General features: G+C 42.5%; 1 protein-coding gene across 1 annotated transcript; it reads right to left on the reverse strand.

Annotated features, from left to right (window-relative positions):
• mideasb (mitotic deacetylase associated SANT domain protein b) lies at positions 1-26135 on the reverse strand. The gene is made up of 13 exons (XM_053509665.1): positions 25813-26135; positions 20804-22738; positions 17361-17651; positions 16725-17073; positions 16447-16513; positions 13184-13326; positions 9852-9955; positions 8090-8165; positions 7502-7590; positions 6534-6677; positions 6334-6444; positions 5459-5643; positions 1-2198 (listed from the first exon to the last, which is right to left on the reverse strand). Exons 2-13 carry the CDS (start codon positions 22370-22372, stop codon positions 1964-1966), a joined length of 3363 nt encoding a protein of 1120 aa, XP_053365640.1. The 5' UTR covers positions 22373-22738; positions 25813-26135; the 3' UTR covers positions 1-1963.
• Positions 26136-26571: the final 436 nt, after the last annotated feature.

Here is a 26571-nt window from a genome sequence, read left to right on the forward strand (position 1 = left end):
TCCGTGGCAGCAAATCCTGTATTTATTTATTTTTCTTTTTTTTTTATATTAATTTAAAAATAAAATGATTTTGAAACAGTTTTTTTAAAAAGACCCTTGGCTAGACAATCTTACCACAAGGCGTCTGGCCTGCCTGACTGAAAGAGCAGGTCAAATACAGAATTTCCCATAAACTCTAAATAGATCTGGAAGCTTCTTCTTCTCACTTGGCTCTGGGTTTAAAACAGTTATTTTTTATTATTGGTGTTAACACTCATACATGCACACATACACATATGTGTGCAAAAACACACTTCTACATCCACCCACAGGGCCACTAACAGACACAAACACACGCAGACACAGAGTGCATAGCAGACTGAAATGTGATGAGCAGTAATTGGAGCCGTTACTCTCGGCTCACATCTCCACAGTGTGGCTGTTCTTAGAGAATGGGGAGGGCAGCCTCTGTTGCCATGGTGATATCGCCAAGTGCTTGGCGAGCAGAGTCGGGGTGTGACGGCGCAGCGCTGGAAACACGTTACATTTCATTTTTAAGCCACTCCAAGGAAAATAAAAAATAAAAAAATATTTGTTCTCTTTTCCAGCCCAGGAAACATTAGATAAAAACATCTTCAAGCGATCTTGTTCAACCGAGGCTGCACCGGGGTTCAGATTACGTTGGGACAGGAATGGAGGAGGATGAGGGAGGAGGGAGGAGTGGCGGCACATTTTGGATTAAGATTTCAAATTGTTCTATTGCACTTTCACCCTCTGGTTCTGTCTCTTCCTGTCTGACACCTTACAGAAGTTTTACAAACCGTGAACACAGGTAGCAAAAGTTTTAAATTAACTAACAGCTAAATGATAAAAAGAACTTTGAAACTTTTCCCAAAAATAACAGAACTATAAAACAGTACAATGACAATACTAATAAGGATAATACCAATGATATCAACAATAACAATAATAATAATAAGGAATATATAAAAAAACATGATACTTTGTTGGGTGTGTATATATATATATATATATATATATATATATATATATATATATATATATATATATAAGACCCTTTGTAAAATTGATTGTCATGTCACGATTAAAAGTGTCAAAAACATCCAAGGCATCAGCGAGGTGGCCAGAAGTAAACATAAAAACACCAAAGCCCAAATTTACGGCACTACAAGGAAGGAAAAAAACAAACAAACAGATGCACAAGTACCGCTGTGCAAGCTTTTGGCAGTCAACCGTAAAAGAATCATAAACACAGATTTTATCTAGAAAAATCATGAGAGGACAAAAATGCAGGTATCTAAAGTGACATTAGTCCACTCATTTGTCTTTGCCAGTTTGAATGTCCTGCATTGTCCAGAGCACTGAATGCACGATAGCCCGAGTCACAGCGGAGAGTAAAGGGGTGAAGCGAGTCTGTGTTGGGGAGGAGGGCGGGGTAAGCCGGTGGAACTCCTGGGCTGCACCCAGTGTGTTTATGGGGTCTGTGTTAAAGGACAGTGTATGGTACCTCCCCTCACGCCACACACACACACACACACACACACACACACACACACACACACTCTCTCTCTCTCTCTCTCTCTCTCACACCCTTGGCTTGTACTCCCTATAGCCCTATGTCTGAACGAGAAACCCTGAATGCTTCCCTCTGACACTAAGCAGACACATAAAAACACACACACACACACACACACACACACCCTTGGCTTGTACTCCCTATAGCCCTATGTCTGAATGAGAAATCTTGAACTGACACACACATTCTGGCACGCGCGAACACACACACACACACACACGCACACGCACACGCACACGCACACACACACACAAAGGGAGTAAGTTAGTCCCTGAAGATGTTCATGTTCCATCTCCCTGTTCTTCCTCCCCACAAAACACCAGTTTATCAGGATGTGTTGCAGAAGCGTCGCAGTTCCACCATAAGGAAAAAAAGGAAGAGTATTTGCTAGTGCCAGTCTTCGTCGTCTGTGGAGTCTTCCTCTTCTGACGAGTCCTCGCTGCTGGCTCGCCTCGCTGCCGCTTGCTCTCCTCGAGATCCGTTCTGTTGAGCAGCCAATAAGGCTGCCGCAGCCGCCGCTGCTCGCTCCTCAGCTTCCCGCTGCCTGAGAGCCGCCGCTTTCTTCTCTTGCTCGGCGTGGCTCTTCATGTGAGCACTTCGACTTTTCACTTTATAGAATATCCTGCCGATGACAATGAAACGACACAGAGCACACACTTGGGTTAGCCGCGAGACACACGGGATGATGACTGAATAATGCAGCAGCTTATCTGTGCTAAATAAATATGCATTATTAGATTAAATGAGGTAGATTAGATTAACGAAATGGGAACAAATGTTTTATTATGCAAAGTGCCTAAAGGCATGAAAAAAAAATTGTTGGTAATGCAGCAACCTCGTTTCCCCTCTCGTCTGTTCCAACCTTGGCATTTTCTGGCATCTAATCACTCATCTGTCATCATCTGCACCAGTTTCTCACTGGTTTATCCCTTAAATTAGATGTTTTTTATGCATAAGTTCAAAAAAACTTTCTTCAGGAGGCCTGGAGAACTATTCCTCATAACTATATTAATAATCTATTTTAAAAAGTCTGGCTCTTTGGATGTAAAATATAAAGAAATGAGGTGGGGGTTCAATACTTTTGCACAGTACTATGTGTATTCATGTATGTAGACTTGCATGGCTCAGACAGTACTGGATCAACAGAAACCGCAGGTTTATCTTAATGTATTTGTTTTCATACTATATCAGAAAAAAACAGTAAGAAAAACATGTGTGTAGTTTTTTATGATGAGGTTGATTTAACATTCTTGGACATTCTATTGTTTCCATATGTTTTCTGACACAGGAAACACATTTCAGGACAAGGAGCATAAAGCAATATCTCTCAGTAACATGACATGACATTATAAAACAACCCAGACGTTACTCTATGCTGCTTGGAAAAACATCAGGTTTTTTTGGTTTTGTTTTATTAGAACAACTGACAAACTGCAGTGATATGAGAGGTTACGATTCACAGCCCCTGGAACAGCGACTGCAGGTGTGATGCATTATGCTGCATGACATTTTATTAATATATTTCAAACATACCAGAGATCAACTCTTGAAGTAAACACACTGTCACACACACCAGGGCAGAGTGCTTGATTTGCTGCATGGTATCAACACCTCACTATAAAGCGGTCACAGAATACGACCACAGATTGCGGAAGGCACGCGCGAGATCAGTCTTTTTTTGACGCGGCGAGAGCAGATGCACTGGCGAAATGCAAACGAGCAGCAGTGGCCAATGGTGAGTGGGCAGGAGGGACAGAGCGTACGACATGTTTTCGTGTGCCGTCTCGTCCACGTGCGCGCACACAACCTGCATTCGGTCGCTAGGCAGACCGGCACACAGCACAGGGCATGGCATTTAACGCTGCTCAAAACTTCCAGGTTGCTAAGCGACGGTTGATAACAACAGTGCCAGACGTTTCCATTACTGATACGAGACCTCTTATTGGAATCAGATGGTATGTTTTATTGCTCTCAACTCAGAAATATGCGAACGCAGATTACTCACAGACCCTTCCTAGTAAACACAAGTCATCTTCCTGCTATATGCATCAGATTACTGGGAAAAAAAGATCAAGCGCAAAGCCAGCGCTTAAACTGATGTCGGGAGATGTCCGGAATAGGCGAATTTAAACCCTTTATGCAAGGATATCTGTGCATGTTTGAGTAAATCTACAACAGGGAAGTGACATGTTCATCTTTAAAAATTGCAACACATCCAAAAACAGGGCTGCATTAAAGAGAGAGAGAGAGAGAGAGAGAGAGAGAGAGAGAGAGAGAGAGAGCTTTAAAGGTATTTTCAGCCTTATGTGTCAGATGAGCGACAACAGAAGCCGACAATGTGATCGCAGGTAATTAAAACATGTTCACGCACATGACACAGTGACTAACAGCTGCCACGACTACCAGTCACCATTAGCACATCATTTTGACGCCTGCGTGTACCAGTGCAGATCTGTTAAGCATAAATTAGACTTCTGACAGTAATAAAGGGCAGACACAGCTCTCTCAAATCCACACATAACACGAAGATAACAAGATAACTGGCTACAAAAGAACCGACTTGAAGCGACGTATACGGACTAATGAGGGAATTTTTTCTTGCCACAATTTGGTCTGTTAATGCCAATCAATTGCCAGTTGAATGCAACCTGTGGTTATTGTAATACTATTGTCGCAGGCTAAAATGTAACCATCTCCTTATGGCTATTTCCGGCATGACGCACCATGCCACGAAGCAAACATTATCTCACGCTGGGTTCCCGAAAACATGACAATGAGTTCTAGTCACCAGATCTGAATCCAATAGAATAACCCTTTGGGATTCAAGATTCAAAGAACTCCATTAATCCCAGAGACTTTGCGCTTAAGGTCCATGTGGTATGGAATCTGTAATCATGTTGACATGGAGCAAGATCTCCGAAGAACGCTTCTAGCATCTTGTGAAATCCATGACATGAAGAATTTGAATTATGCACCTAGTAAAATGCTGATTAAGTGCACATGCACGTATACACACATACCATACACACACTTACGGTCTCTGGTCTGGTTAGTGACGTCTGAAGTTTGTTTGATGTTTTTTCTCACCTTTTCAGCACATCAAAACAATAGCTGCTTTGAATTGATGTATGGCATTTACAGGCATATCACTAGTGCTGTCGTCACCATTCGGTCATTTTATACAGCTGGTAGAGCTGTGACTCATAGGCAGACTATCAATATGATTCAATTTAAATTCTTGGCACTTTTTCAATTCAGTTCAACACTAATGTTTTTGTTGATTTTGTCTCAAGCAGCCATAATTTCTTATATTTGAGAAAAATATTTAGCTATAATCAACTACTAAAAATATATAATATGCATGTAGAACATTTGGAGTTGAAGCTTTGTATTATTTTTTTTTTGCCCCACAGTCCTGTCCAGTAGGTGGCGGTATTGCCAACTGCATATGAACTTAAAAGTAGACAGTTTTTGCAGTTTGTGATATATTTTTAAGGAATTGAACAATTGTTGAGAATTTACTATTTGAACGTTTAACCAGAAAGTTCAAAAGATTTTTTATTTCACTGATTAAATCACATAATCCATTAAACTGCTCAGCTCTGTGAACTGGACCGGTGAAAGTTCAAGTAGAATACCCCTGCCATACACAATTACCAATAAAAATTAGTTGGAAATGTTAAAACTTCACTAGTTACTTCTACTTTGAATAAAATATTATTCCTCTGATCTCACCTCGCAATAATAAAAGAACAATAGTTTATAAAGTGTTTGCAGGCTTATCTGTTACATGACCCAGAATAAAAACCAGATCACATTGTTTCTACTCTTCCGTTTACTCTAATAGTTTAACGTAAATGCATTAAATACATGCTGCCTCACCTTCCGCATTTCTTGCAGGGGAATTCTCCCTCCTGTCCCGCAGAGCCCTTTGTCCCGACCCCGCTCTTCCGGGCTGTGCTCTCTGCCCGGGGTTTAGGGGGCAATGTGGAGGCCCGGCTAACCGTAACCACTGGATGGTCCCGTCTTCCATCCTCCTGACTTCTTAACACCAGCGCTGCACCAGTCTGGAGGATAAGAGGATTACAGCCAGTCACCATGAGGAAACAATAAGACAGATGAGTGCTATAGCAGCATGTGGTTGTTACAGCTGTTAGCCACAAGAGGGCACCAGACATGAGTCTTGCAGAAAGGTTGCAACATACACCAATCAGCCATAACATTAACACCACATAACATTAACAGTGATTATTAATTATATACCAGTATGATGACCAGATCATGAGCCCAAGACTCATTTATGCCTGTGGGGAGCAAAGCCTAGCTTGTCTGGTCCATTCCAATAGAAAAGACAATGTGGCAGAACTCGCTAAAAAGGGATCAATGCTAGTTATGACAGAAATGTATAGGAACACTGTCTGAGGCATAGCAGGCAAAGAGTTCAAGGGTGTTGATCAGGCCTACAAATTCACCAGATCTCAATCTGCTCGAGCATGCATGGGATGTCCTGGACAGACAAGCCTGATCCATGGAGGATGACAAGAAGATACACACAAGAAGGTGGTAGCACAAGAGGAACCTCCACCATACTGGGCATTATGTTTTACGGTTTTAATGTTATGGCTCATCCGAGTGCAAGAACCAACCTGGGTTTCAGTTACCTGCTTCATCTTAACCATTCATAATAACCGAGCTATTTCTAAATAATCCATTCTCGGTTTTATATTCATCCCAAGACATGGACAACTTTTACTTGCCTGTAGAGACTGTGTCACCCTGTCAGGGCTGCTCTCTCGCTTCCTGTCCCCCGATACCTCCCACTTCCTGTCTTCTTCCTCTTCCTTTCGTAAGTCAAACCTCTGCGAACCCTGTTCGGGACGGCAGACAAGATTAGAAATCCTATCCCTCTGCGTCTGTCTGTCCGTATGAGACTCGACACACAGACATGCAGGCTTACCTTATAGTCCACCTCCTCCTCCGTGGGCCGTGTTTCAGGAAACTCTGCCTCGCCGTAGATAAGCGTGCCGTTCTTGCCGATCTTCACCTGCTTCTTATAGGTGTAGTAGAACTCCACGCACTGAGCCACCGTCTTGGAGTTTACCTTTAAAATCAGACGTAGGAATAATGTAACAGAGCACTTACAACAGATCCTGTACATCCTGTACAAACAAACAAGGTGACTTTCTGTTGCTCTATCCATGGCAATCAGGTGCACCAGTGAATATGCAGCATGATGCAATTCAAGTGAAATCATAATGTAATCCTATCGATGGCAAGGTAATAACTTGTGTATGGTTAACGCATGTATTTTCCAAGTTCTCGCATTTCGATCTAGCTCTAGGGTTCATGTTTTTATGAAGCCTGACGAGTTTATGATCGTGTGAGCACAGGCCTAGGTGTTAAGCATGACAGGACTAAATGGTTAAAGAGAAAGTGAAACTATCTTTAACAGTGTAAGGTGCAGACGCATATACACAAATTATACACGTTTAACTCCATTATTTAAATCTCTTGTTAAAAGCAAAAAACGACTTTTTAATGGGATGAGATCCTGGCTCTTCTACACGGTGTACTGTACACCGTCTCTGCCCCTAACTACTGCACAAGAGTAACTGCTGCCGGTTAATGACATCATCACTTTCAACAATGCTGAGTGTCAATAAACAGCACATAGCGATGGCAGTATCCAACACTTAACAGTGCTTTATTGTATTACAAACAATAAGGATTGCAATGACGCACAGTTTCACTCGGGGGGGCGTGGATACTGCGTCCTGTACGGCGTAAGCTGTGTTCCTTGATCGATTTAAAGAAATGCTACATTATGGGTCAGTGGCCGCTTGCTCAGGGTTTTTTTTTTTTTCCTGGTCAAAGGTGTATTAAAAGGCTCTTTTTTTTAAGAGGCGAGCAAGTGTAAAGCAATACCAATTTCTGCACCATGAAGAAGTCCTTCTTGTAGGTTGAGATGCCCTTGTTGAAAGAACGTCTCTCTTCAGGTGTCCAGTTGTCTGAGCCTGATGGAGAGACCGAGGGACAAGGACACAAGTCAGGGGATTATTATTAAAATGATCAAGCTTGTGCACATAGACTCACAGTCACACGGATACACACAAGGCACAGAGCCAGGACACACACTGGCACATAAACAATAGTGCTCCTGTCCTCGTCTATGGATTAAGCGCATGCTGCCAGCACGCTGCCTACACTCTCTCTCTCTCTCTCTCTCTCTCTCTCTCTTTCCCCTCACCCACTCTGTACATCTCCGGCAGACAACCCTGACCCACCCCCACTCCTTCACCCAGTAATCCCAGCCGCCCCTGCCCTCCCCCAGGCGCTCAGCTGGTATAGTTTAGGGCTGAGAGACGGACAGAACTGCGTGGAATTCCAGCACAGAGAATGTCCCCAGTGAGGTAGAAGTCCAGGAAGCCAGGTTCAGAAGGCTAATGGAAAACTTGGTGCAAAAATAGAGAGAAAGAGAGTGAAACAAAACAAAAAGACAAGTTAGGTACTTACCGGAGTAGTGGTAATCTGCCAGAGGGTGATATTTGGGAAAGATGGGGTTTTTCAACAGAAGGAGGGCAAGGGCTCCCTGCAAAATAAATAAATAAAGAGCGGATTGGTGCTTGAACTGAGATGACAACGGACAGCTTTAAAACAACGGCCGGTCCTGTGAAAGACTGTAACAAGAAAGTCATGGCCAGCTGTGTAGGATATAATTATATAAGAAGACATGAGAACAAAAGAGTACGATATCTGGCACATGCAGCGAAAAAGCAGCGAGAGACAAAGAAAAGAGAAAGAGAAACACTGAGTGGAGCCAGACACTCTTCATCTCCTTGGCAACGTAGGCAAGAGTATTTCGCTGGAGGCGTTTAAACAAGCAGCACCAGTCACTGGCTAATATTCGTCTTTACCTCTCTATATCACTCGCGGCATCTTTACTGTGGCCCGTCAAGTTTGATTTCTCAAGCTGCAAACCGTAGATCGAAAAAACGAACAAGTCTCAAGTCTGTGTCTGTTCCCGAACGCAGACGGCAACGGCTTATTAAACAGCAGACCCAAGCCCGAGCCTCGTCGGTGCGATAATAATACGGAGCGGTAAGCACCGAGGGGTGGGGGGCGATTTTCTTTTTTGCACTCCGCAAAGGTGCACATAAACATATCCGAGCGGATATAAGTCACAGAAACAGGATCGAGTCTTGCACAGGAGCAGCATGCAGAGCAATGATGATGTGTGATGAGCAACACTGATTGTTTAAGCAGGAAAGTGCATCTGGCGGAGTTGTGGTCAGGACCGAATCCAACTAATTACACGATCCAAACCAGAAGTAGTGCAAAAGCAAAATGGAGCAGTGCGATTGGTTGGCAAGTAAAAGTGCAATATTATACACATGTACACAAGGCATCTGTATAGAGATTACAAAAGGTGACAGCGAGTTGTTGCAGGAACAGCGCATTAGTGCAACTCTGGGTAATGTGAGAATCCACCTACTGGTATGTAGTTTTTTTTTTAGTACCCCGATCCCTCTGCAACTAAGGACCCTGGAGACCTGATGCAGCAACACTACACCCCACCACTATGCCACATTTATTACATTTTAAACAACCGGAGCTTTCTTTGTTGTATCCAGTATCTTACATTCACCTCTAGTGCGAAGCACGACACCTGCTTGTTGCACCTGTGCACACGTCGACGGGCACGTGTAAGAATGTCATAACACCTCATTCTTGCAGATTCTGCTGTTTTGCAAAGCGCACAAGTATAACTTCACATCCAAATGTACTATCAGAAAGAAAATAAATGAATGAATAAATTAATAAGCAAGCGAGGGGTTAAAAGAATGCAACAGAACAGGTGTCCAGATTAAAACAGCTTGCAGCTAAAACACAGTGGCACGTGTGACAGCATGTGTCTGTGGTATTGACAGCAGGTTGCTATGGCAGCAGAGCTGACAGCTCAGCACTATCAGGGCTGGCCTCTGCGCTGCTGTTGTGAACATAAAGCACGTACAAACACAAACCAGACACGTGTCCATGCGAGCATGCAGCCATTAAAACAGATCACTTGACCACGTCACGTGAAGGATCCCAACCAAGCACATTGTAATGCATTCGGGTTAGGGGATGACATGAAATCATATTCTTATGCTTCTATACCCTGGGATTTTCTTTTTCTTTTTCATAAAGCACGAGAAGAAAGAAAATGGGTTAAGAGGACGAATGTACTGTGTCACTGAGATCATACCGGTGTAGTATTACATCATCTAACACTCACCATGATATCACCCTTGGACTCGTGGAGACAGTGCATAGCCAGCTCCTGATTGGTCCCTCCTCCAGACATGGCGCTTGAGCAGGCCAGGTGCATGAGATCATTCACTGCAGACACACAAACGCACACATCTATATATCTATTTATCCATTTATACATATACATTACATGCTGTATACAGCTGTCGGGCAGAACATCAAAGCATTGATAGGTGAAGCGAATAATGTTGATTATCTCATTACAGTGGCACCTCAGTGGCTTATTGGTTAGCACTGTTGCCCTGCACCTCCGGGGTCGAGGGTTCAATTCCAATCGATCGGCGTATACACATACAAACTGGTGACAAATAGAAAGAAAAATCGGAATCCAGGCGTGGCGCAACATATTGAGTGCAGATGTGGGCTCCAGACAGATGTCCCACTAAACAGTCAATATCCTAGTATGCTCTGTGGCACATACAGTATAAAAATCCTGAGCAGACCCATTTAATGTCATGGTTTGGACTGTGAAAAAAGGTTTCATACTTCAGGACCTTCAGTAAACCAGTGGTTTACTATGAAGAGTGTCTAAAGTGACATATGCATTTAGATCTATGTGAAAAAAATCACTATATAGTATTAGTAATTGTGGTTAAAAATGCACACGTAGTGATTGTCATGCTAGTGCATTTGTCTGAACTTCAGTGCAGGATTTGATTAGAACAGCCTGTCCAGCGGTACAGTATGGTGTAGTAGCCCTGCCGTGTATAACCACTCATTACCAGGGGGCGGTCATAAAATTGTTATTATTGCTAAGAAAAAAAGAATGAAAATGAATGTCTGTCATGAACTTAGTCCTTCTCTACATATCCTCCACATAAGGCGACACAGTACAGGACTGACGCTTGAGGGGATGCAAAGGTCACGTTTCGACATATACCTCGGTTGCGGTGAGTTGAAATTCCTTTCTATTTATCATGAATTCAACTCCCAAGCGCATAAACTTGTACATACTTGCGAATCATGGCAAACTGACGATCATTTTCTGAACACACAGGAAATGCACAAAAAGGCACAAACCTTTCTCTCTTAAAAACGTACCTACGCCTAGTTATCCAAGTATACCAAGCCGTGCAAGAATAGTAACAGCGATGTCTATAGCAAGCGCTGCAAACAACGATTTCTTTTAAATAAGAGATATTCAACGGATATTTTTAAAACACTATTTGCATGCTTTCCTACTGCTGATGGTAATCTCACTATTTCTGCACTCAGTGACCCCTTTTTTCATGACAGAGTACATGTGTAAGACCTACCAAACGTAGTCCAAACAAGCAACAACTTATGGTACTCAGAGAGCTCGTGTGGGAATCGAAGGCTAGACGATCTGGGCTGATCCCGCAAACGGCTGAAGATGTTCATGATAATAGAAAGGACAATCTCAAGCTTAACATCTGTCTATAGGATGTGCTAGAAAAACAAGTCTGATCTAGAGAGTACAGGACTTGTAAGGATCTGCGGCTAAAATCTTGGTGCCAGATACCACAGCGCACCTTTCGAGGTCTTGTGGAGTCCATGCCTGGATGGATTGGAGCTGTTTCGGCAGAACAGGGCGGTGGGGACCTACACAACACAGTGTTAGGCAGCTGGTTTTAATGTTATGGGTGGCAAATAAAAAGGAAATTCTGAATCCATGAACGGTGTAACATAAGTACTGTATAGTTTTAAAACAGAGTCCCATCCTGACATAAGACGTCACCGCAAAAAGAGTCAGCTTTTGTTTTCAGAGTGATATCAGACCAACACAGCATGAGAAATAAACAATAGTAAAACTTCTTACTGATAACTGAGTTATACCCTATATACGAGCATTAGCTCTACATTAAGTTGCATACAAGAAAATCATTTATTGAATCTTAAACATTGCCTATAAAGTTTGCCGTTTAAGGAAGAAAATATAGAACAATCATCACAAGTTAGCTGCCTGGCATGTTCTTCTTCTGCCACCTGTCGGAAATGGTGATTTTTAACCAGAAAATTACCTCTTAGGATGGAACGCTAAAGTATATATTAAATAAACTTGGTCATGTCACTTTTCAAATCTTTATAATTTTCATATATCCAATATTTACTTAAGTATTTTGCTATATCAGAATTCCTCAGAATCATTCCTTCATCTCCAAGAATCATTCATTTATTCATCTTCTATACCGTCTATCTTATATCTTATTAATCTTCTATACCGTCTATCTTATTTATTCATCTTCTATACCGTCTATCTTATACAGAGTCCTAGGAAGCCTCGTGCCTATCCCAGGGAACTTTGTGCGCAAGACAGGGTACACCTTGGACAGGGTGCCCCGGTTCATCACAGGGCACACATTCACACACCACACACTCATCGACACATTACAGGCAAATTCCTAACACCAATTAGCCCAATCTATATGTCATTGGACTGATTGTGGGAGGAAACCGGAGTACCTGGAGGAAACCCATCAAGCACGAGCAGAGCATCAAGCCATCGACCCAGGAGATACCAGGCCACAGTGCTAAGTCCGACGCCACCGTACCGCCCACTAAGAATCAATACATAGTTATTCTGACTGATCACCTGATCATCCACAAGGAGACAACTTTGAGCCAAGGCATGCTTTAGCTTTACTGTTTAAAAATGCAAACTGACACACAACTGAAACTGAAACTCAACCAACGTCTACATGAAACACGTACAGGCTTGTTTAGTAGTTACTCATTCTGGGAACAAATGACATGTGGCCATTCTTACATATACTGGAAGGTTGAGATGCTTACTCACTTATCATCATCTGTACCACTTTATCCTGTATTCAGGGTCGCGGGAGACCTGGAGCCTAACCCAGGAGATTCCAATCCATCACAGGGCGTGCACACACACACACTATGGGCAATTTGGGAATTGGGCTAATTAGCCTAATCGGTAAATCTTTGTCTGTGGGGGGGAACGGAAAACCGGGAGGAAACACTTCAAGCACGAGGAGAACAAGCACAGAGGCAGGAATCAAACCTGGCCGGGACCCTGGAGGTGGGAGGCGACAGTGCTAACCGCTAAGCTACCATGTCACCTGGTTTTGGATACTTTTAGATAAATTGTGCATTAATTTCTTCTACACACACATACTGATTTTTGCAAATTTCTGCTGTCTGTTTTGTCACACAAATCAAATTGACCAGTCTGTACGATACTTACATAACAGTTTCGACTCTACTGAGAGGTAGTTATACAACAGCAAAACAAGGACAAGTCCTCTCTACAACTTTTGCTCTAAAAAGCACTCGAGTAGGAAAGCATAGTATGGTGTGTTCGAACAGAGCTACCTCTCTCCTGCTGCTGGCCTTTGGACTCCAGCTCCGGCAGTGGCGCCCACACCAGCTCAGCCTTGTGTGGGTCGAGCTGCGCAGCCGAGCGCTCCTTCAGCTCGGGCACCTCCGCCTGGTATCTATGCCCAATATTTATCCGCCTAAGAGAGAGAGAGCGTTCAAAAAGAAGACAATCAGAAAAAAAAGCATATTTGTTCAAATAAATTGTATGCTTTATTATGCAGGATTTAAAGGAATCATCATCAGTCTGACAGCTCTACTGTTAATGACAAAGAAAAAGCATGTACTTAGATTCCTTAATAGTTATTAAAAAATGAAGTATATTTGCACTATAAATCAGTCGTATTCTCTATGAGTCTCAAATCAGCTTAAATCAAAGCCCAATCATAATCCAAGATTCACAGTAGAGCACTTCACTTAGGATTTCCCATGATGTTCAATCGTTAACTAATACACAATTTTCAAAAGTCATAACCGGGACAACAAATCCACATGTGACACTCACTCAGTCTTTATACATAATTTGTCCTTTTAAATAAAACGTCATGTCAAAAATATGTTTCCTGAATTATTTTGACTTTCACACTGGAAACGCAACATCAGCTGTTAAGAAGCTATTTTTAGCAAGCACTTAAAGGTGTGTGTGTCGCATAAAGTAGGTGGTAATTTAGCAGAAGTTGCTTTACCACCTTGCTCGGTAATGCTGGGAGATTATCAACCCGAAGGAGCTGACTTTCTGACCTATAAGCCGGCAAGAGTGAGTAGACTTTGGCCTTGGATAATTTACACAACATTAACACTCCGTGCTATTCATAGCCGACTGCTCGCTAAAGTCGCTAAAGGCTGTTTTATATTTCGGTCTAGATGCAAAGATCAGGCAGATAAGGGCTTAACGGGGTGGCTTAAGTCCAAACGTCTACTGTATAGCTGTATTAGGAGAAAATACTGAGCAGGGAATATTCGTCAGCACTGCATTTGGAATAAAACTCAACACTAAGGTTTAAAAAAAAAAAAAGAGAGAGAGAAAAAAAGGAGGGAAAAGGTCATACTGGAAAACAAAGCAGTTCATAAGGCAACTGGCCAAAGTATGTAGTGACTTGATGACCTGTCATTACACCAGTATCTAGACAAAGATGAGGGAAACTCCAGGTAAAGATAAGTGAGCATAAAGAACAGACAACAGGAAACAAGTGTGTGTGTGTGTGTGATTTGCTACCTGTGATGAACTTTTAGAGAAAAATATTATTAATCAAAATATTTTTCAATTCAAATATTAATTATCTGTATTATGCTAAATCTGTATATATAATATGTATACATATGTAAAATTTATAATATATATTTTTTTATTTGTCTGTTTAAGTATCTGTGCTTAGACCAATCCTATGCGATTTTAGAGATCACATGATGCACAAAACTCTTTAGCCACAGATTTTTAGCTGTGATCAAAGCAGTCATTTTATATTTTGACAGATTTTGGTCACTGGTAGATTAATATCTAAAAAAATATATATAACAGACAACGAACCAGAACTGAGAACCAAAATCACGAAGATCTCATTCATAGCTAAAGGTAACAAATGCAAGTTATTTTTGCATTTAACTTGCCGGGCAAGTTATCAGATGTTAATCAGGAACTAAATTTTATTTGTTTTGGACGACGACGAACCAGTTGGACAACACCGAAACATGTCACTAAGATTACTATTGTTTAAACTGAAGGTCGAGTGAAATCTCACTTGTATCTCTGGGTGACAGCAGGACAAGCCTGGAATTTCATACATTAAAATATATCTAAAAAAAAAAATAAGCCCTGTTCACATTAAAGATTTTAGGCCTTCAGCCTATTCTAGGAGACTTAGGGCACGAGGTGGGGTATACCCTGAACAGGGTGCAAATCCATCACACATACACTCAGATACTGATACGCAGTCTAAGAGATAATTATCCTTATCATCTGCATGCCTTCAGACTGTTGGAGGAAACCTGAGAACACGGAGGAAACCCACCAAGCACGGGAAAGAACAGGGAAACTCCATGCACGCAGAACCGAGAGGGAGGTGCAAGACCACAGTGCTAACCACTGAGCCACCGTGCCGCCTCCATACTGTACATCACTGTGTGTACATGTACGTATATACACATACACATCCTGATCCAAAGCACACCAGCGAGTCCACGGCCTAGTCAAAGCCCTAACCTGAATCCAATTCAGATGCTGTAGCATGACCTTAAAAAGGCGGTTCATGCTTGAAAGCCTTCCAATGTGGCTGAATTACAACAATTCTGCAAAGATGAGTGGGCCAAAATTCCTCCACAGCGCTGGAACAGACTCATTGCAAGTTATCGAAGTTACAGTTGACGCTAAGGGTGGCCCAACCAGTTATTAGGTTTAGGGGGCAAAATCTTTTTCACACAGGGCTATGTAGTTTCGACTATTGTTTTCCCTTAATAATAAAAACTTTCATTTAAAAACTGCATGATGTGTTTACTCGTGTTATCTAATATTTAAATTTGTTTGATGATCTGAAACATTAATGTCTGACATGCAAAAAAAATAAGTAATCAGTAAGGGGGCAAACACTTTTTCACACCACTAATATATATCATTTTAATGTTTTAAATTGAATGCTTAGATTCACTTTAGGTGCATGTGAAAGTATGCTTTAGGAGAGCTACAGTAGGACTACTTTTTTTTTTTTTTTTACACAGCGCCTGGTTGCAGATAGAGATTTCTTCCAGGATATGTTTAAACCACACTTAAGAGCCCACATGAATTATCTGCTTGTATATAAATCTGTGTGTGTGTGTGTGTGTGTGTGTGTGTGTGTTCTTCACTTAGGGGTAAACATTAAGACATAGACAAATCAGTTAGTACCAGTAAGAGATAATATCTCATTAGTATTATTTCTGCTGAGACCCCACAACACACACACACACACACACACACACACACACACACACGCACACAAACACTACTACCGCAGCCAAGATGAGTGCCGCTGAAACAGTCACCCAAAACTGACAACGTTTATAATCAAGCTGAAGAGCATCAGAATAGATTCCCTGCCAAGCATTCTAAAACACACACTGTCTTAACAGTACGGTTAGAGCTGATCACTTTTACAAAACTGAGCTGGAAATGAGAGATTCTGTGATCGCAACAACACCGTTACTCTGAATGATGATGTGGAAGTAGGTCAAGGGCTTAACAGTATGTGCTTGTGCACGTGTGTGTGTGTGCCGCCGTCTGTACTTACGGTTCAACGCTGACAGGAGTGGCTTCACTCATAGCAGACAGCACCGGAGGGGTAATCTCAGTGCTGTCTATACACACACACACACAACCACAACAACAACAAAAACAAATGACTCCATCAATGACACATAATTACAGCCAGGGCTAATTACAACAATCATCTGCATTATTCCTACATGCATGCTAAAACCACTTTCAGATATGCACCCGTGTTTTTTCAACAAGAATGTATTATCCCTGGAGATAGTAAAATGCAACGTGCATGTGTGAGACACTCACTAGAGCGGAGGAGGCTACGGGTGGCCGATTTGGGCGTGGCAGGCGGCGGGAGACACTGTGTCCCTGCAACAGCTGCAGCAGAGAGAATGGCGGAGAAGTAAAGGCCTGAACCTTCTCGCACTGGACTGAGGATGGGTGGAGGGGTGTAAGGAGGCAGCGTGAGCGGGTTATCAGCCAGCCTTACTGGCGAGCGAAGGTGGCTCTGGTAGGGTGTGATGCTAGAGTAAACTGGTGGAGCGATCAGCGTGCTCACTTTGGGCGGAGGGATGAAGAGCGGCTCCGGCCGAGGACGCCGTTTCGCCTTGGACGATTTGCCATCCATGTCGCCGGCAAGCTCTGCTCCGCCGTTCTGGGGGTATGAAAAAGAAGCAGATGTGTGATGCATAAAAACAAAAAGAAAAAAATTTGAATTAGTTTGAATGAACTACATGCTCTCTGATTCTTTCTTTGTTGTGTAGTAAAGAGGAGAACATGTCTGGATTAGATTTCAAAGGATGATAAACAAACACTAAGGATTACAGTGGAAGCTTTAATCCAGGTTTTGTTTTTAATGATGGGGGGGATACAGTGGATCAAAAAAAGCAAAAAAGAGAACATGCTCAGAGGATGGCTACCAGCACACGGTGACGCACTCACCTGGCTCGAGCTCTCGGACAGAGAATTGCGTAGCGAGCGGCGGCGTGTGACAATGACGGAGGGCTTGTGGTCAGTCCGGTTTGGGTCACTGGGTCGAATCGGCCAGCTGGTTAAAAGAGAGGTTTGTTCCTGCTCTAAAGAAGTGGGGTCTGTCCGCCGTACGGGAACTGACACTGGGATCACCAGGGGCACCAGGCTCTCGTCTCTCGCACATTTGGAACTCACCCCCTCCATCTCTCCAAACACTTCGCCGAGGTCCAACACTGGGGGGCTACAGGGCCTTTGCGACTCCTATACATAAACATCACAGTGCAGAAAATGACTAATTTTACATCATGAGTTAAAACCGTTTTCTAATTACTTTTTGACAACATATTTGTGCTAAAGAACAAAATAAAATAAATCATTTTCAGTGTGCATAATATTTACAGCTGAGGAGCACCATGCATGCAGTGTAATGTGTAAACAGGGAAATATCTGCTAAACAAGTACTATAAATGACGAGACAGCACAAAGGCAGTAGACTGTGTTTCAGGCTGACTTCTTTTCATTTCTCAGATAGGAAGCTTCCATTTGTATGTCATTTTGGTCACCGTCAGAACAGCAAGTTAAAGTCGATATCAGATTTGTATGTTCCTATTTTAACAGACTAAAAAAAAAAACCTTCTGCATTTACTCAGCAGGTTATAAGTGTTTGCCAGAAGACTACAATATGCATGCACAAATATGCCATGCTGACTTGTATCATCAATTGCATGTTGAAACCAAGGCATGTGACTACAAGATCTCAGAATAATTAAAGCTGGGACGTGATCATGGCAGATCAGATCAGGCTTTACTGCGGTTATATAGGTGGACGCACAGCCTAAGTTCCTTTCCTCACAATATTCAATAGAAACAAAAAGCAGTTCTCGATTGCCACCAATTTTCAAATCCTCTTTATTTTAAATACAATTTCAAGCATTTCTGAGGAACAGAACAAACACTCCTGCAAAGGCCTTGTTTCCTGTATTTTCTAGACATTTCCTGTTTCTCTAAAAGTGACCAGACCAAAGCAAGCATAATAACATTTCACAGTACTGAAAATTACATGAAAGTGCGAATCATGTTTTTGAACTGCACACAAAATTATAAACAAAAAATCCTCAGATACAATGAATAACACACTAAAACAAATAAAACGCAATCTTAATTCTTATATGAAAGGGGGGGGGGGGGGTTCAAGTTAAACTGGGACTTTCTGATTGTGGCGTAGTGGTTAGCACTGTGGCCTCACACCTCTAGGGTCGAGGGTTTAATTCCTGCCTCTGGTCTGTGTGCATGAGGTTTGCATATTTTTCCCGTGCTTGGTTGGTTTCCTCGGCTACTCCGTTTTCCTCCTACAGTCCAAAGACATGCAGACTCGCTAATTCCCATTCCCAAATTGCCGATAGTGTGCGTGTACGTGTCCTGTAAACGGATTGGTACCCTCTACAGGGTGTATCCCACCTTATTACCTTTCACCCTAATTAACCTGGGATAGAATACAGGCTGCCCACGATTCTGTACAGGATAAGTGGGATAGAAGATGAACGAATGAGTTCTCCATATAATCTCCAGCTTCACAGTCTTTCACTAGTGCTTGGATACAATCAAGGTGGAAAAGTTTCTCAGGCTGCCAGAGTCATACCTGCTTCACGTCTAAAATGCTGGCCTCCCAGGAACTCCGTTAACAGCCTAAACATGTGGCTTGGAAATGGCTTGGAGTGAAGTCAGAACTGTGTAGGGGACGTGGTAATAACTCCCACTTGGAATAATATCCAATTTGACTTCAGGAATGATTGTTACAACAGACAGATGCGTTTCCTGCAGCATTTCTCATGAATCAGGCGTTTCACTCGCTAAATGTTCAATGGAACGACTGCAGTGGGCTCCGAACCACCACGGCCGGGATCATCAGTTACGGATGTTCGACCTTCTTTAAAAACGCTCCACACCGACAAGAGTCTCATCACTGTGGTGTGCTTGAAGTCTTCGGTCATTGTCAGTTCTATGCCTTCATTCATGAGACATTTAATCCATGTCCCGGTTTGACTTGAACGCCCCTCGTATTTTGCCCCGACCGACATTTGAGTTTGCAACAAGAGGATTTTTCAGCACTTAATCTTCCTCGAGCTGGAGTCCTGTGCTGTTTCATTTACACAACAGCAACAGTCTAATCCAAACATTCTTGAGAAATTTTTACCCACTCATGTACAACATACAAGTGTGGGCAGGTACACTGTTGCACTGGTTAACACAGGTTATGTTTTTTTTTATTGGAGTGTGCTTCAGGGCTACTCATGCAGCGCCTGAGGTCAGTAGTACATGCACCCACACACCCAACCTATTGTTACCGGAGCTGCTGACCTTCTTAAAAAAAACTTGGGTTATGTAACACAAACTTTTTAATTCTAGCAAAGTAAACCAAGTCTTAGCAATAGAAACAATAGAAAGAAAAAACATACAGACAAAACATGTCTGGACAGATGCATAGGTTTAGGATGCATTTTCAAGCATATTCTAGCCAGCTCTTTCTTTTTTGTCTAAAATAAATCTTTCAATATGTTAACGGCCCTAATGAGTCAGGAATGTATGCACAGATGGATGTGCAATATATTTAACTTTATTGCAGATGTTGTTCATTTTGCTTACATGAATCTTATAATACATACATACTAGCCAAATCTACTAGAGTTGTGGGTGACATGAAAATACCCTACAGGACGATATGTACTTTAACGATTCTACTACTCTATAGTTATGTCACAAGCTAAATTACAATTTTGCTTTTGTACCCACGCATTTTTTTCTGAAACTTGGGCCAATTTGCCCATTTCAGCCAAGGAGGTTTGAACACTCCTCCCAACTCCACCCTGAGCTTGAAGTGAGGAAGTCAAAAGTCTACATACATACAAACTTTAGCACAGTGCACTTTAACACCTAATACAAGACCAAATACATCCTTTAGCCGCTTCTTCAAAGGAGCCAAGTATAAAACAAATCAAGCCGAAAAAGTGAAACTCATTAACTATTATGATTCAATTTAAATGGGTCTACGCTTTATGCTGAGTGCATATGATCATACACATACACATTATACCCCGTATGAGAGAGAGTTACTGGACGTAGAGAACAATCACTTGTATTTGCATGAGGCGTCAACAGAGGCAGTGGTTTGAATCGACATGTGAGCTAGAACAGCACCACCTGTTCTATTCACATTCTGCTGAAAGCATTCTGCTACAGTAGTGAAACCTGCAGAACTGGTAGGCATTTCAAAATGGTTGCTGTGCATACATTATGAAGCAAGTCTCCTACACATGAGTGAGCAGTCACATTTTAGCTATTCTTGTTTCATCAATGGGACAAAGAAATCATGCTTTTTTTTCCCCGGACAAAACATAGTGTCTTGCTGATCTTACCTTGATCGTGTGTGAAGGTAAGGATGCCATCTCGGAGGCTTTCTGTGCCAACGTCTCCAGGTTGGCCTCTTGGGACACCCTCCGCTTTCGCCGTGTGATTTGGATGACCCCTGTAGGAGCAGCTCGGATGGTCTGCTTGGGTCCGGCCTCGGTTGCTTCTACGGCTCCGTTATGAGGGCCCTGAGTCTGTTGCTCAGCAGGCATGGGGATGGTATTCTCCGCCGCTTGTCCTCCACCCTCTTTGGAGAGGCGCCGAGACCTCCGTGGTCCAGGTTGCTGTGTCTCAGTAGATGCCTGGGAAATGATGGGAGGGCATTGAGAAGCATTTTCCTGGGGCTCTGTTGATTCAGGTGTGTCCTGGGATTGCCCTGTTGATTGCTCAGTTTGGGAAAGTGATTGTGATTGTTTGCCGGTGGAGGAAAATTCCACTAATTGCTGATTCTGCTGCAGCTTTTGTAGGTTTTCAGCTTTTTGCTGATTTAGCTGATTTAGTTGACCTTGTTGCTGCTGAGATTTTTGCAAATGTTGCTGTAATTGCTGTTGTAGTGGCTGTGCTTGCTGTTGTATTTGTATCGGTTGTGACATTTGTATGGATTGCTTCTGGATCTGGTTCAAATGCTGTGCTTGCTTTTGGGGCTGTGGTTGTTGTGACTGCACTAGTTGTTGGGATTGTTGTTGATGCTGCAGCATCTGATGTTGGTGGTGCATGCGCTGTTGTGTTTGCTGCTGAATTTGCTGTTTCTGGAGCATCAGTCTCTGGATTTCCTGCTGCTGAAGGTGCTGTTGCTGCTGCTGAAGTTGCTGCTGAATTCGATTCTGGGGATTTGTTTGGGTGCTGTTTACGAAATTCACATTTTGCAAGGATCTGTTACCATGGAACACCTGATAATAGCCTGCTGCCAAGTTTTGCCTCGGCTGCCCGAAGGCTAACTGAAAGGGCTGAAGCACTGATGTGCTCCCAGTGGTAGATGTCACATTCTGCTGGGGATTGAAGAGGGCAGCTTTGTGACCCTGCTGAAAGGATTGCTGCTGCTGCTCCCAGTCCATACCACCGCTTGCTTTAGAAGCATCCCTAAAGGCTTCTGACTGTTGCTTTTCTGCCATCCTAATGGCAGCCGGCTGCTGCTGTTGTATTGCAACGCTTTCAGGTACCTGCTTTACAAAACCAGGCTGCGCTCCCAGGTAAGGTCCGTAATTCTGGGCCCAAGTTGTCGTTGTGACACCCTGAGACCAGGCTGTAGGTCTCTGCTGAGGTTGCTGGGATACCTCCTGGTGCGACCACTTCATTGGCATAGTCTGTTGGTAATGGCCTCGGTTCTGGTTGCCCTTCTCTGGGCTGAAAATGACTGAATTGAGATACACATGTGGCGCATCAGCAGCGGAACTTTCCACACCCGCAGCCTCGTTGTGGACTGACTCTGACGGAGGGGCTCCCATGCCATAGTAGGAGCCCTCTGTGCGCTGTGAAGCTTCTTTCATTGCAACGCCCTGGTCGTTAAAGAAAGTGATGCGTTTGCCTGTCCTCTTTGTGTTGGCTTTCTGTTGAGCTGGCAAACTCATGACTATCATGAATAAGGGTGGAGAGCAGAGGGCTGGAGTAAGCTTGTGAAAGGGTAAAGAAGAGTTCAAACCTCTAAACCACACCAAGCTTTCTCCAGTGTTATTAAGCTACAACGTCCCTCTTTATTTACAAATGAAGTTCGAGGTTTTAGAGAGTCTGTGGTCATCCAAACCTGCTGAGCATAGTTGGAATGGAAGTCATCTTTAAAATACAAAACTGCAGCCTCCCATGAGCAGAAATCACAGGGTCAACTGGCAGACCCACGAACATGTCTATGGATTTCCTTTGTCCCAAGTCTACTTCTAGTCCTTGTGTATTAAGGCTACTTGAATGTTCTGGAACTTGACTTCTGTTGTGTGTTCATGGAGCACAACCTGAAGAGAGATGGAAGACAATCATCAGGAACAAGTGAATGCACTTAAAATGCACTTAGAATGAACTAATAGTTCTAATAGTTAATCGACATTGGTCATGAATACAGACCCAGCAGAGGGCGTTTAAGTGGAAAACGTTAATTCAATAGATGGTATAGCAGTTGTGCCTTTGGCACGTTAGGTATGAAAAAAAAATGCAGACTACAATCAAGTTGCACTATAATTACATTGTAAGTATACTTATAATTTTGACTTTGACAGATGGGGAAAAAATACACTTTTATAGGTTTACACTCATTTCTGCAAACCACCAATGATACCACATGATGAGTCACAGCAGAAAATGTGACAAAAATCAACTGTACATTTGAAAAACAGAACTGTATGTTTGGAGGTTACAAAGAATCATTTATTATCCTATGTCATCTGATTTCAGAGAGAGATAGAGAGAGAGAGAAAGATCGATAAAGAAAAGCAAGAAGGTTACATCTAATTCACAAGTGTGTAAATGAATAAGACACTTTACATTCTACTCTTTACATTGTAAATATCATGACGCCATTTCATAATATATTAAATTTGCATTATATAAGACATTAACATACTGTGACACATATGTTGCATTAACATGGTATTCCTCCTTTGATTTGCTGAACTCATAGCTTTGAGTAGCCATTATTTCAACTCTTTTTCCATACGAGAGCCTTCAGATCATAAAACAATTTACACTTTCCTAGTTTAACATTTGTCAGCAGTAAAACACTTCTCCATGGAAACTATTCTGTGGTTTCATCAGCTCTGAATTTGCTTCTCTGATAAACACTGACAAGATAGCCTTATGTTTGTTTATTACAAGGAGCTGATTTATGATGAAACATAACCGAGATCCAAATCATGCAGTTGCTGCGACTAAGACCCCAAGACACCATGTCTTCATAAGGTTCATTTATTTAGAGTGATACTTGTGAGGTCCTGAAAATCTCATGACTTAAAGTAACACTGATTACAGCCAAGCAGTTCCTCATTCACAGCTCCTTCCTTTAATATATGAATGCAATATGTTAATTTAGGAATGAGCTCCTGCAACATTCACACAGAGCCTCGAATTGGCTTTGCTTAGAAAAAGTGAGCTATGAAAGGGGGAAAAGAAAGGAGAAAGTACAAGGGGGAAACCCAGCATGCTCTTAGATCACACGTGACCATTTGCATTCGCGCTCTGATCCTGCCACAACACAAAATATACCGATAAAACATTTCCAAATGAGTAAACTGCTTATGCATTTCGTGCAAGTGCAACTTAAAAAGGACCACCATCTAGGTACGTGAGCAAAGCTGCAGTGTTTGTGCAGTCCGTCGTAATTAAGGATCTATGACAAGTTCATGCAAGACGCTGCGCAAGGCATGCAGTCTCGTGTGTAAATTGTTTTAAGGCAAGTGCTCTTGACATTTAGGGGTGTACGAGTGACAAGCGCTATAATATGATAGCGTTAACGGCTCTGGTTTCTCCAAGGCAGCTGCAGTGGTTTGGCAAAATTTCACTAAATGTGTAGATGAGAACAGTACCAAGGTTATAGGCCTGAGCCACGTTCTTCAGCGTCTTATCATCCCAAACATATGGTTTTAGAGAAGAGTATAGAACGAGCATGAACCGCTTACCTAAATATGCACAATACTGTGGCATAAAATAAATTTATTAATGATTAAAACCTTTTGCAATACGTTTACATTACAGCATTCGGCAGATGCCCTTTTTCAGAGCGACTCACATTGCTATCTCATTATACATCTGAGCAGTTGAGGGCTTAACGGTTAAGGGGAACATCTAAAGATTAAGGCCTTGGGGTTTGAACTTGGATGCTTCTGATAACTAGTCCGGTTCCTTGAACACAAAGCTACCCCCTGCCGCATACACCATACAATATATCATAACTAGCTTGCAATATATCTTTGAAATCATGGAAAGACATTCTGCACTATTCTGAGCCAAGCTATTTGTATACTTCTTACAAGAGGAGGTTCAAGACTAGCTCTTAATCAGAGCTATTACATGCAAGTCAAAATCAGTACGATGGCAAAACTAATCTAGGGCAGCAAATACCTTTGTACATTTAAAGCTTGACTCTAAAGGATCGATTTATGCACTTGAACGCGTTTAAGGTACAAACAGATGAAAGGTGGAAAAAGTTTGAAGCTAACCACCCAACCACAAGGAAATGCAGGCCTACACTTAGGTTTAATTTTATGTCAGATTTCACAAGGTAACTGCAGGCAAATTGTGCAGCTTAAAACTTCTTTACACTGGGTTCCAGGTTCAAGGGCAGCTTAAAAAAAGACAACAAGATGAAGTACAGTATACTGAGCTATTTACTAGCTTCTTGTCTGAGAGGATACTTATACGTAGGGGGGAGGGGGTGCACGCGACGTCAAAGCGAGGTCTAATAACGCAACAGTAGACAAATAGGTTTGTAACGTCAGGCAGTAATGCAGTTTAATTGTGAATTGAATCCAGTCACAGTGACCTGATAGGAAGTGTGTTTGTTGCGCCGCTGTGGTGTGTGAAAACTCCTCACTCCTGAGAGCCAGTGCACATGCTGGAGCCCCAGTGTTCCCAGTCCAGCCAGCTCAGCGCGATTTACGGGAAGTCTTTTGTTGCAGAAACAGGATTATACACTCAGTAATTCCGTGGGCAACAAAAGTGCGAGAATGTAAAAGGATGATGACAGTGGAGAAGAGGAAAGCTGAGCCACATACAGAGAGAGAGAGAGAGAGAAAGAGGAGAAGAGAGAGTCTTCTGCTACAGAGTTGTCAACTTTGTAGCCTGAACAGAAGCACAGTTGTAGCTTTCGATATGACAAAGCGCGATAGTTACAATGTAACGTTACGCAACGTCAGAGCTACTCTCTTGTTTTCTTGCACAAACTGATCCCCCGACACAAACTCCAGCAGATCGAGCCCCGAAGTTGTTTACTCGACGCGTAGCGGATTGTTTAAAGTGTCCACCATTTTGGTAAACACATCCACGATCTATCTAGTTCGCAGACGCGACAATTCTCTAAAATAAAATAAAATCTTACCGCTTTTCTTCAGGCATCGCAGAAAGAAACTCCTGTGCGTCCATGCGCCAGGCTGGGAAAGCAATAGCCCTGAAATGACTGCATGCACATCCAGGGTTGAGTCATGTTATGCTGACCTCACACCCGTATTACTCAAGAGAGGTAGACTTTCTCAAAGATTAAAAAAAAATAATCCTGTTGAAATCGGATATCTTCTCTGCAAAAAAAAAGGGGGGAAATGGACTACCAAAAATGCACGCTGTTTGTTTTGATATGCATTAACGTCCCCGGGCTGTTTTTTCTTAAGGCGCAGTCCATAAGCACTACCGAACAACACATTTCTGTTTCAGCTCCAGTCTTGTGATTCTCCAGTCCAGTTAGCCGCGCCCACTTCCGCTACCATATTAGGACGTGACTTCCATGTGGGGCGCTGAGAGAGAGAGCAAACGCGCCGGGGTCGTGCGGGAAATTCCGTCAGAGGGAAATGCGGTGATCAAGCGTGAGTGAGGAACCAACTCCTCAAATAACTCTCTAACAACGCCAACTATAAATCCATTACTGAAAAGGGCTGCTACATACTTCTGGGGGAAAAAATTTAACCAAAGGAGAAAAGGTGAAAGCAGTAACAGTCCCTAATCAAGAGATTTTTTGTGCAAACTGAAAGAAAGCTCTCAGGTCTTACAGGCAGAATTTTAATATGTTCAGTAAACCCATGGTAGTCTTTTACTGGTAAAGTCATTAACGCTTTAACCCTGTTTTGAGTGAATTTAATTCATAGGC

This window comes from Clarias gariepinus, chromosome 13 (genome assembly GCF_024256425.1).
Source record: "Clarias gariepinus isolate MV-2021 ecotype Netherlands chromosome 13, CGAR_prim_01v2, whole genome shotgun sequence".
In the NCBI taxonomy this organism is placed as follows: domain Eukaryota; kingdom Metazoa; phylum Chordata; class Actinopteri; order Siluriformes; family Clariidae; genus Clarias; species Clarias gariepinus.